At 31.6% G+C, this 13,305-nt stretch overlaps 1 protein-coding gene across 5 annotated transcripts; it reads left to right on the plus strand.

The window, feature by feature from the left end:
* The first annotated feature begins 8,838 nt into the window (after window positions 1-8,838).
* Window positions 8,839-13,173, plus strand: LOC141693698 (E3 ubiquitin-protein ligase CCNB1IP1 homolog). 5 transcript variants are annotated; one of them, XM_074498856.1, is made up of 9 exons: window positions 8,839-9,060; window positions 10,522-10,665; window positions 10,756-10,828; window positions 11,113-11,158; window positions 11,324-11,354; window positions 11,578-11,833; window positions 11,949-12,112; window positions 12,333-12,624; window positions 12,700-13,173. In XM_074498856.1, exons 2-9 carry the CDS (start codon window positions 10,596-10,598, stop codon window positions 12,704-12,706), a joined length of 939 nt encoding a protein of 312 aa, XP_074354957.1. In that variant the 5' UTR covers window positions 8,839-9,060; window positions 10,522-10,595; the 3' UTR covers window positions 12,707-13,173. The 5 variants fall into 5 exon arrangements, with proteins under 5 accessions (XP_074354957.1, XP_074354960.1, XP_074354958.1 ...); XM_074498859.1 differs by having other exon boundaries at window positions 12,363-12,624; XM_074498857.1 differs by having other exon boundaries at window positions 10,577-10,665.
* Window positions 13,174-13,305: the final 132 nt, after the last annotated feature.

Below are 13,305 nucleotides of genomic sequence, written 5' to 3' on the forward strand. Positions count from 1 at the left end.
TGTATTTCGACGGTATTGACTATGTTGGTTAGATATATTTTAAAAATAGTATGTTATTAAAATTTTGTGTACTTATAAATAGAATATATTACTTCAATATGGTAATAAATAATTATAATTTTTTTTATAGATTTCCTACAAGTTTGTAGTGGTTAAGCAAATATTTATAAGAGCAAGAGGCTGGCTATATTTATAAATAAGGAAAATGTACCATTGGATATGAATTTTTTTTACATCGTCTCTATATTTTTTATTTATAGTATGTATTAATGATTTTTAGGTAAGGATTCTATATGGTTGGAGATGCTCTAATATCTTGTGTGAGACATGTGTTACTATTAAGAATATTTTTATACAACATGTAATTATATCGTTCTTGATTATTTGTTTATTAATAAAATTGTGTAATGTCTCACGCATAGTTAATATAAGTTTTAACTATTAATGCTTATAATTTATATATGTGAACGGTTATCAATCTGCATAACGATGCTAATTTAACTCAATAATGAATGATACATTTGTATGGATGTGGGATGTAAATTAAATAAGTACAGGTAGCGTTACAAAAGTATGTGTTTATATATAAAGTAAAAACAATACAGCTGTTAAGTTGACTATAACAACATAATGTTAGTTTGTAAGGTATATGTGTTCAGATAGATATCATATCATCGATGATATTATAGTTCTTCGACTGAAATTGATATAATTCATTTAATTTTTTTAATCCATTCAAAAAACTCCTAATATAATTGATCATTCTCGATTTCATAACATATTTTGTTTTCTTATCACACAATACCAATACACCCCGGAGGCCGTTCAACTTCAACCATCCCATCTTTATGTAATGTATGACATCTCATTCGTTTTCTCATTCCTTATCGATAATAGATCAACAAAAGTACACACCATTTTGAATATCTCAATAAAGTGTCCATAATCTAGTATGATTGTAAAAAAAATGGACTTAGGCCCACACTTGATAATAATTTATCCAATTTAAAAAATATTGAGTGTTTACTGTTGAAATCTCAATACACGTCCTTACTCCCAGGTACATATCTTGAATTACGCTCATGACGTTATTTTATCTTACAGAATGCTATATAAAACTTCACGAGGAACAATATCATATGTGTTGTGTAGGACTGTGAACACATGTGAAAGTTTTTACGACATTCTTTATATTTCTATACGAGACAAATAAGATAATTTGTTTTGACCGTCAAACTTCGGTCATGAAATTAAATCGGTGCATATGATTCTGCATTCAATGATTTTTCAAAGTCAAATGAAATTGCTTAGTAGTTTTGTAAAATGATGTCACAATTTGAAATAAATCTTTCTAAATTCAATTAATAATTAAGTGATTGTTTTATGTTATGCTTGGTCTTATATTTTGAATTAACTTTTTAAACTTAAATCTATAAATAATAATAACCATGTAAATATATTACATGTAGTTATTTTTAAAAAAGTCATAACATTATAAAGACTAATTAAATCTTGTATACACAATCTAAATGGTATATTTATAATTTATAAGTATTAATCTAATTATTTTTTCAAGGTTATAACTCTACTAATAAAATATTATATACAAATAAAATCTAATATCGGATTTGAACCAATTACCTTTATAACAATATTCATAATCAATTTATAATATTCTAAAATGCAATATAAACCGAAAATAAATAATTAAATGTAAAAAAGAAAAAATATTATCAAAAAATTATTAATTTATAAATCTTAATGTTAAAAATATTAAATATTATTATATTCATGTGACGCACATAGATGCAAATATTAAGTGCTCAACTTAAAACTAATATGAGTAAAATTGTACGGTGGTATTGAAATGTGCATGTTGATTGCTGCATCCTGGTTAAATACTTAGAAATAGCATATTATATAAAAATTAAATAAAAACATGAGTACATTTGCTATGTCGCATGAATAAAATGACTCAAGACACACATACACATATATTAGGTGCATGATTTATAACATATGAAAAAATGTCACAGTGGTAACGAGGTGTGCATGTTAATGGCTAAATCCAGGTTCAATTGCAACTAATAACATATTTTTTTAAGAAAATAATAAACATGCAGGTAAATTTGTAATTCACACGTATAAACTGTCTCATGAATAAATTTGCTCAATGACAAACCAATGTTGGAGTTTAATATATATGAAGGAATGTCAAACATTATCGATAAATTTTAGTTATTACATGATAAATGCTCAATTCAAATTTTGATCGACTTTTTAATCATAAACTATATGCACATTGATTTAACAAATCAAAATAAGTCAAATTCGTATAAATTAGTTTTTAGTATGTGTTTTTCACAATAGAAAGATATAGGTGACGAACATTGGCAAACATCTGAAGATTACACATTCAAAGATTGAGCTGACAAGCATATCAATTTCACCAATCAAAATAAATCGGACTCATATAAATCATTGTGTTTTATGCGCATATTAGAAAGTTTTTGTTAACGAACACAAGAACGTATTAGAAAATATTGAGTTGACGAACACACAAAGGAAAAAAAATAAGTTAGAAAGTTAATTAACACATGATAATTTTAATAATTCAATATTTTAAGTATTAGAGTATCTTCAAGGGTATGGTTGTCAATGGATTAGATCTGAATCAGATCGACTGTGATCCATATCTTGATCCATCTAATTATACCGGGTTCGGGTACGATCCGATTTTGGCTGGACTTTTTACAGTCAGATCAATATCTGAATCCGTTAAGATCACGAATTTTCGGATCGGAGCTCCGACCCGTTAATATATTACCAAAAAAAATCACTTGTGCAGTATTTTTAAATATAAAAACACATCACTACAAATATTAAAAGTCTTTAACAAATTGTGAAAACTCAAAATTTAATCTTGGCCTACCTATTAAAGATTAAATCGATATAACCACCTTCTAATTTGTATAATAATAACACTATGTTAGGTTTGCTTAGTACCTAGGTCAGTCTCAAGTAGTTGGTCTCATATTGCAGTTTCTCACACTTTTATGTTACTAGGCTATGAACATGAATACTTGTGTATGTTGTATATCAGATATGAGCCAATAAGTCTAGCTATAAAATATCCAAATATAACAAACACGACTACTTGAGGCTTTACTATTTATAAAATGCATACATTATATAATATATCATATATTTATTACAAATATTAATTGTTTTTATAGTATTATATATATTTATATAATCGAATCAGATTATTAGTGGATCGGATCATATCAAATCCATATCCATATCCTATACCTATCATATCATATTTTCTTCGGATCAGATTTTTTTGATCGAGTAGTTTTTTTAACGATCCATATCTGCTCCATTAGCTTTCGGATTGGATCGGACCAGATTCTCGATCCATTGACAACCCTATTCAAGGGAACAAAATCTTTAGCTACAAATTTATATGGCATGTTATAAAAATAATTATAGATACTATGTAAAAGACTCAGATGGGATGTTGTAGCTGGCTAAAATTTAAGTCAACCTCGTGTTATTAGTTATATTTGTTATGTGACGCCCTCAATCTCGGGGTTAAGAAATAAAGACCCACACACCATTAAACTAATAATAACAACAGATATAATAAGCCTCGATTAAATAATAACAAGATATAAACAGGATTAAGTTTGAGACAAGATTACAACTACTAACCAGAATAAATATATTACAACCCAAAATAATATTAAATTCAAATTTATTTGACTCCGACATGGAACCGACAAATAACCCATTGTATCTGATCCAACTTATACATTCCTTCCAATTAATACGCTTGCTCGCACATGAAGGTTTTTAGCACATAAACGCAACGAAAACGTAAATTTAAATCTTAAAAAAAATGAAACCCTCTGCAGGATCATGCGAAAAATAATATTTAATTTGTAGTTCAGTATGTTTACCTTAAAAAACTTTACGTTAATGGAAAGATTGAGGTCTTTAATAGCGATCCAAGAACGATGAACGGAAATCACTAGCAGCTGCTCCTCAAGTGTGAAGCACTCCACCGGTATCCACCAAGAGTACAATGTGATGGAGGAGGAGGTTGAGATAATTAGTTACCTCCCTCTTGTTCTACTTTAGAATTAGGGTTAATTATTTGGGTTGAGACAAATAGGGTTTATAATAGTATATTTATAGGCAAAATTTCCACCTGAAAATTTTCCATAAAATATTATTATCATTAACCCTTTAATTGATTATTCTTATTAACCAATTAACTAATAATTAAAACACCTTTTAATCATTAATCCCTTTTCTAAACACTTTAGAAAATTAATTCTCTCACTTGATTTAATTTCCAAAATTAAATTCTTAATTAATAATATTAAGAATTAATTAAATCTTATTTAATCAATTATTAAATCTGCTAATTAATTATTTATTTCACAAATAAATAATTACCAGCCATTATTAATTTATTCCTCTACCATTAAATCATTCTCTTTTATGGTGTGACCCTGTAGGTTCAATATTAAGCCGGTAGTAGAAATAAATAATAATAAAACTATTTTATCATTATTTATATAAATTATTTAATTCATTAAATATGATTAATCAATAAATTAATCATATTTATTCAACATCGTGAGGGATATTTCTCAGCATATCGCGACTATCCGGATAATAAGAATTCACTGCTTAGAATACCAAGAACCTATTCAGTGAGTAGTTACCGTACAATCAATTCCTTCTACCCTGCAATGTCACGATTAAATACAAGGCATGAAACTTGTGTCAAGGCTATCTTATTTAATCATTTGCTTTCACATTCACTATGCTTAGTTCTATTTAATGTAAATTAGAAACTCCTTTCTAATTTCATTCACTATGGCCAGAGATTCCTGAACTAGTATAAGTGGATCAGCATTGAACATTCTCTTCCTTCACTGGAAGGGGTAGATCCTTTATTGATCATACACTATCTTCGTGTACAAATTTCTATACCCAGTAGAGCCCTTATAATTGTCCCTGGAGACTAAGAACTAAACTAAAGCATAGTTCAGTGTACACAAGATGACTATGATGACCTCAAGTCTAAGGATACTTGTACAACTATCACTATGTGAACAACTGCTGACACGTGAGTGAACTCCATCAGTTGTTCAGCTGTGCGAGTCATGTTCAGTGAACTTATTCTATAATAAGCACCTACATACTAGCTATAGTGTCACCACACAAATGTCTATGAGAACAGACATCCTTCATAATGAAGCAATCATAGTATGTACCGATCTTTGCGGATTATTAATTACCAGTTAGTAATCCTATGATCAGGAACTATTTAAGTTTAGAGTTATCATCTTTTAGGTCTCACTATTATGATCTCATCATAATCCATAAAAAGCTTTACTTTAAACTATGGTATATCTTATTTAAACACTTAAATAGATAGAGCCCGTAATAAAAACAAAACAAGTCTTTTATTAATATCAATTAAATCAAAATAGATTACATAAAAGTTATTCCTAAATCATCATACATGATTGGACTTAGGACACATCTCTTTCAACACACACTACTACCTGCTCTGGCATCTGGAAACCTACGACACGGTAGGAACCGCTGGGAACGCTCTTGCGAGTGGTGCGCCTAAGTTTGGCCATCTACCTGCTCAACTGTCATGGTTAGATCAAAGCAAATAAATGAGCACAAAAGCTCAGCAATTAACTATATAACAATTATATAAATCAATAACATTAGCAATAGCAGTATCTGAGGCATTCTACTTTTAAACTCTAGGAGAAAATTCACCATCTTTGACTATGAAAAGGCTATAAAAAAAGGTCTGGGCTTTCAAGAATCAAGGCTCATGATACGGTGAAAGCCGACATTCATCACAAATCATTAGCATGACTTTAAAGTGTTTCTCAATAGAAGGAAACAATCAATCAAACTTTAAAACTTATTATTAGTGTAAAGCGACATGGTTCACAACATTACAACCAAAATGAAGACTCCAGTTGTTCCATTTCATTTTACTTCATTCTTAAAGAGAAAGGAGCAAACTGCTCAAAGAATGTCAACATTTTTTTCTTTACAGATTATAAAGGAACCCTTGATTGGAATATCTATCTTTTAAATATAATACGGGTGATCATCTCGTACCGACCTCCATCTGGTCGTTATGGTATCTACGACATTATAGCCTTATATTGGACTAGCCCCGCTAGCCTCTTACGTGACTGGACTAGTTCTACTAGCCTCTTATGTATCTATCCAATCCTTTAGGAATTCATTTGGAAAATCTTTGTGTTGGAAGAAGGAAAATAGTTGACTAAATTCATTTTAACATTACTAAGAATGTGAAATCATTTGGACTCATTCAAGTCGAAAATCATTCTTAAGTTTATATTAAGATTCCAAAGAAAGTGAACGAATCAAACGTAGATAAGGATCAATACTCGGAAACTAGATCAAATGATGAACAGGGTGTACAAGTTCCGAGTTGGAATAGTTTCAAAGATCAACACATGTCAGGGTTCACAGGTTATTGAAGAATCCAAATAGATCAAGACATTATATAAGGGAATTTATAAAGGTTCTTTTAGGGTTTACGAGATCATAAGATAATAAAAAGGAATAACAAGGGAATAAGGTGCAAATCAACAGGGTTACTATAAAGGGTCGAACAGGGTTTGATAACAAGTTGTCACAAGAAACAATATCAGGGTTTCTCATAATAAATAACAGGCATATCACCATTACAATAAAAAGTCACTACTTTATCATGACATCAATAATTTCCTCTCTATATTCAAGTTATATGAGAAGGTAGAGTTATTTGCCTTAAATTGCTTTCCTGTTTGACGGGTACTGAGCTACCGCCACCTAAAATATCCTTCAATTTCTAGCTTGAATGCCTCTGCTATCCGAATCTACAATCCAACAAAGAACCTCTAATTAGATACTCGATCACTCTCGACGTTTCTTAGAACGTCTAACGATTACCCCATATCGCGATAACACCCATAGTATACTTAAGTATAATCACAAATACTCTCACATAGCACATAGCATACTATACTTTTATAATCAAAACTCTATACTTTAGCAATAATCGTAATTCGTATAACTCGTCAACCAAATCAACTAATTCCTTTTCTTATAAACCCACAAATTCGAATATAAACCACATAATCAAATCAAAAGACCCTTAAACCACTTTAACATCAATTACTCTTGACAAGCAACCATCCCCCTTTTTATAATAAAAATTCGAACCCCAACATCAAGACAAAACCGAACACAGTCACATGCAACATTTAGAATTAACATGCATCAACTATCTTTGAAAAAAAATCATTTCCCCTTATGATTTTATAAAAAAACCCAAACCTAGCTAATGCCAAAACCGAACGAAACCTTAAGAATCAAACACAATCAAACAATTCGACATGCAAGGCTACGAATCACAAATTTATTTCGATTTAGCCCATATTTCAGGCATTTACACTGTTTTCTTTCAAAATCGAAACTAATTACAAGTTGATCATACTAAGACGTTACATGCATGTAAGGAAACCAACTTAAAAACAATGATTTGTATATTTTATCGGACTCATGTACATCATCGTCCCCGTCGGCTTACCATAGGTTCACCGCCGACGGCGGCACAACTCGGTGATGCCCCGTTTCGGGGTTTCCAACCGTAGTTCCACCTAGAACCAAATTTTGATACTAAAACAAGCATACAATTCATAGAATCATCATCAAAATCATAAGAAAAAATAAACCCATTCTTGATTTCTCTAAAATCGAACTAAAACAACAAACAACCCAACTTGGGGTTTCTCAAAAACTCAAAAATAATTACATGCATCCACATATATGCATACAAGAAGCAAAATTACACATACATGGTTTTAGAATCAAATATGGTTGAAAAATTGTAGAGAGCTTAGAGAGAGAGAGAGATAGAGAGAGAAAAAAAATAAGAGAGAGGCGGTGGGGAAGGAAGAAAAAAAAGGGTAGTGGGGTGTTTATATAATTGCCAAGAAGGCCAATTGAGTAATTTGGTAATAAAATTTTGAATTTCCTTTTCTCTTTTATAATTTTCTAATGCATTAATCGATAATAATAAAATACGATTATCTAACAAAATCCGATAACGAATCCATTATTGTTTAGAGAATAAAGAATATAAAATTAGCTCTTCAGTAATGTTTTCAAATAATTTTTTGAACAAATAAATAATTTGTTATGAATTTTATAAATAAATCCAAATAATAGAAGTAAACTCTATAAAATCATTTTAAAAACTCAAGTTCTCGAGATATTTATGTACATGCTTTTATCTGTTTTTATTTTGCTCAATTAAATATTTTTATAAGTGATTTGATGGAGGGCTCAGTTACAAAGTTACAAAAGTATCACCAATATCTTCCACTCTCACTACTATGGCCTCAAAAAGTCTTTGTCAAGTTGCAGAACTACCTTCATAGACGATTCTCAAGCCTTTATTGGAGAAAGTTGAAGTACTATATGATGAAGCTGCCAAAAAATTTTAGAAACGGAAGAATCTTCCTAAGAAGATTTAAAACCAGCATGTATTAAATTTAGTTACCACTTTTAACATATTTTTTAAAATATCAGCGCCTCTCCCAAGTGGATTAGTTATATATTATTAACTAATAATTTAAGTATAATTGCATAATTTAAAATATTTTAAAAATTAAAATTTATTAACACCTAGTTTTAGAACCATGTCTAGGCGGTGCAACTCATTTTAAAAAGCGCGAAATGTTTAAATATACGCACATGTGTATACAGATTCAAAAACGAACATAACAGCTAACAATTCCTATCATCTTCACACTCTCTGTCTTCTATTTTTGAATTTGGGCGAAGCTTCAAATCTCTCTCTCTCTCTCTCTCTCTCACACACATACACACACAAACACACACACACATACACACACACAATCTTCTCGCGCTGTGCTGTATCTCCGGCGAGATCGATCCGATTCTGAAGTTCGCTGCAAATCGTATTAGTTTGTAAGTTCTATTTAGGATCCAATACATCATTTATATTTTATGTAAGAGAGTTTATGTGATTACGATTCGCGTTAGTTCTATTACTTTGATTTTGCCGCCTTATGAACTTCAAATTCAGTTAACAGTTAATGAATTTCGGAATTTGAAGTTGTGAAACCCTAGATTATGATTTATGTTCGAGTTATCTGCTTGTTTGCTTTGTAAATTGCATGATTGCTGAGACGACGAGTATGTAATCTCTCAGCGATTGATGTGAAGAGTGTAATCTCGATTTCCGAGAATCGAATTATACATGTATAACCTTAAAAGTTAATCGAATCATTTATTTTTTTAGATTTTTCATCCTACGACACTTCAGAGTTCAGATATTGCTGAATTATGGATTACATTAGATTTTGTAGTTGTGAGGCCTAGTATATGAAATTTCTTTCGAGTAATCTGCTTGCTCTGAAAATTGCGGGACTGTTATTTGTCAGATTCCATGTGAAGAGTGGAGTTTCAGGTTTTGAATATCATTATATATGTGTATAATTTCAGAGTTGGTTTAATCATATGATTGTTTAAATTTTTCCTCCCATAGACACTTCAGATTTGCGGAAATTTTGGTTAAATTTTGAATTTGGAACTGTGAAACCTAATTTACGTTCTTGCTCTCCAGTTATATGTTCTTGCTATGAGAGTTGCAGGATTGTAGTGACGAATATCTGTCTCTCAGGTTTTATGTAAATAGTGTAGATTAGTTTTTCTTCGTTCTTATGATCTGTTTACAACTTCAAAGTTGATAATATTAGTTGATTAATTGTTTCTATTATCCTATTGACACTTCTGATTGCTGAAGTATGAACAAATTCTAGTGTTGAGTTGTGAAACCTATAAGTCGCCTATTTTTTTACTCCAGAATTCGCAGTGACGAATATATAGTCTGCCAGGTTCTATGTAAAAACTGTAGTTTTGAATTTCTAAAATAAAATTTTCAAGTATATGATTCAAAATATATGTAAGGATGACCACTGTAAGGTAACACGTGCTAAGCATAATTTCCATCAATCTTGATGCCAAATATGCTTTCGAATGGCATGATATGATAAATTGCTTGATGTTGTCAAAAGATATTCTGTTTTGATAATGACATAGCGAAATATTTAACTTTATTGTTGTGTGGATTACATGGAACAGATGCGAGTAAGATTGTTCTTGATATATGGAGGGTAAACAAAATCTGTTATCCAAGTCATTTATTGTTTTGATTCTGCACTCATTGAAGAAGCTTATACTGAAAAATAACAGTCCAAACATGATAATTGTTGTAAACTTAGGCCTCTTTGTGGTGTCATAGAAGAGCTTTTTTGATCTCTTAGTAATCTAATATAGCAGATGCTCGCATCTCTCCTAGATTGAAAGTCAGATGTTCCATTTGTATACTTAATTGTTACAATAATAACTTGAAATAATTATGTTCAGATGCTGGTTACTCAACAAGCTCTAAGCGAGCCACTGAAATACATTTTGGAATCAGGTATAACGCTGAAATCACAATGAGATGCAATGCGTGCTGGAGGGAACTAGAAGGGAAAGCTATCAGCACCACTTGTGGTCACCTATTGTGTATCCCGATGGCAAATTAATTTAATTTTAGTATTGAATATACCGATCCTGCTAGGAATGTTACTGTTATATTCCTTAAAAAGTATAAAGGCACTGAGGATGCTGGTAGGATTCTCAGCAATGATGCAGCTTGCCCAATATGTGACCAAGTACTCTCTAAAAGGTATGCAACTTCACTCAATAAAGTTTAAATACTGCTGTGTAATTATCTCTTTTTCTATTGAAAGATTTAGACTTAAAACTCACAGAAAATGATGGTCATGACAGTTTGGAAAAGTTTTTATAAGAATAATGAGTGTGCCTAATTATGATGATTTTAGCTCTATCTTATTGTTTTCTTGATGTGATTTGGATTGCATATTAATATATTGCATGTTAGAAGAATAGATTTCCTGAGAACTGTGTATTTAACTGCATATTAATACATTTTACCTTTTAATTTGTCAGTCTCATGAGACCTGTGGATGTCAATCCAAATGATGAGTGGATCAATGTAAGCCAGCTGCAAGCATATATCGAATAACTCATTATGTTTACAATTTTTTCCGTTTTCATAAGAAATCATGTCTTTCCCTACTTTTCATGACTCATATTTTAATTTTATTAGTCGGTGAACTCTCTTGCAGAATTCTGGTTAATGGTTTGCCCTTTCTTGCAGATGGCCATGGCTGGGGTAACTCCTCAAATATGTATCCTTCAATTTACACCGTACATATGTTTATAAAACTTAAAAATATGTTTAGTATGCGTATAGAACAAAATAATTTTGGATTAAGACATTTCCCAGACGAATTTGGAGATATGAAAAAAAATACATGTAAAGCTTTTATTTTCTTATTCTATGATTGATGTTAAATTTTAACAGGTATTAATACAATTCAAATCTTTTACCTTTCCTTGACATGATACAAGTGATGAAAAGTGCCTACAGAAGTGTGATGTTCTACGCTGGGCAGAAGGAACTGGAGATGCAATTCAAGATGAACAGAATAGTGGCCCAGTGCCGACAAAAATGCGAAGCAATGCAAGGAAAATTCACAGAAAAAATGGAGCAAGTGCATACTGCATATCAGAAAATGGCAAAAAAGTGCCAGATGATGGAACAAGAAATGGAGAGTTTATCCAAAGACAAGCAAGAACTTCAGGAAAAGTTTTCTGAGAAGTCCAGGTACTCTTTTCAATTCTTTCCAAGATTGTTAGAACTTGAAATGCAGTCTCAATATTTTTATTTTTCTTGGCAATTGATCACCTCTTGGCATGTTCTGGTTAATTTATACTACCAGGCAAAAAAGAAAGCTTGATGAAATGTATGATCAGCTAAGATGCGAGTACGAGTCAATTAAAAGAACAGCAATTCAACCTGCAAACACTTTCTATTCTGGAACTGAACCTGATTTGTTTGCAAGTCCAGCTAACGTGATGCCTAATAGAGATCCCTTCAAGAAAGGTAACTAATTTTGTTTTTTTAGTTAATATGGTCTATAGAACTTGTCTTGAGTGTCTCAGTTTTTTTTTGCTAATTAATTTCTTATCATTTTAAAAGCATTTGCTAAATGTTGTGATGTTGTAAAAGCTCTATTGTGCTATAGCTGATAAGCATGCATTTTAAAGCTAGCCCTTGTTGTATACTTGGCAACAAAAAAAACTAGTTGATTTATCTTTTGCAGATTGGCCGGCTTACACTCCTGATACTCCAGGACCTCGAGAGGATATATGGCCTTCAGTAGCGAGACAGAACAGTTCTAATTCTGGTCCCTTTGATGTTTCTACTGGCTCGCCCGGCAAACAGTCAGCTGGGCCAACTGATTTTAGCAACAGAAGAGGTATTAATCGTACAGCGTTTGGTGCTGGAGCGAGATCTGGATCTGGAGCAGGGAACCCATCAATGACATTGAGAAATCTCATCATTTCACCAATAAAGCGACCTCAACCCTCCCGAAGTCGGCCTCCAATGTTCACGTAAGAACTGAACTAAATCTGCATGTATATTGCATTGGTTTCTATACCATCACCAGATCATTGATTTTCTTTCAGGCTGTAAAGAGGAGTGAATCTGGATGTGGATTAAAGCTGGTAGTTTTGAGCCACTTGGGCGGCAATTTCTTTACTTGTTTGAACACCAAGCAACACAGACTGTGAATGCCTATATTTTGCTTATCAGAATTTTAGGAGTGAATCTCCATATGTGGATTAGACTCGGTACTTTTGAGCTACTTCGCAAGCAAGTTTTGTTGCACACCAGGTGAGGAAGAATGTAACTACTTATGTTTTAACCACTTTGGTCCTTGGTCTCAGTAAGTGAATTTAAGATTTTCATCGGCCACTTTCACCTAGAAGTCAAGAGATTTTCGCTATAAGAATTGGAGACGGTCATAATTTCAATAAGTGAAGGTCAAATTTGTTACAATTTTGTTCAGATATAGGTTTAACCAAATGTGGGAATTCCTAAAGCTAGAATTGAACATGTCTCAACACCAGTATCTCAACTAATCTATAGAAAACGATATACAGAGATCAATAGTGACTTTCCCATATCAAGATGCAACATAAGATTAATATGAGAAGATTAGCCTGTCAGTGTCACCTCTATCATATAAAGGTCGAAGAGGATAAAGATAGTGCTACGATTCAAAGGCAGCG

Source organism: Apium graveolens, chromosome 10 (genome assembly GCF_009905375.1).
Source record: "Apium graveolens cultivar Ventura chromosome 10, ASM990537v1, whole genome shotgun sequence".
Taxonomy (NCBI): Eukaryota; Viridiplantae; Streptophyta; class Magnoliopsida; order Apiales; family Apiaceae; genus Apium; species Apium graveolens.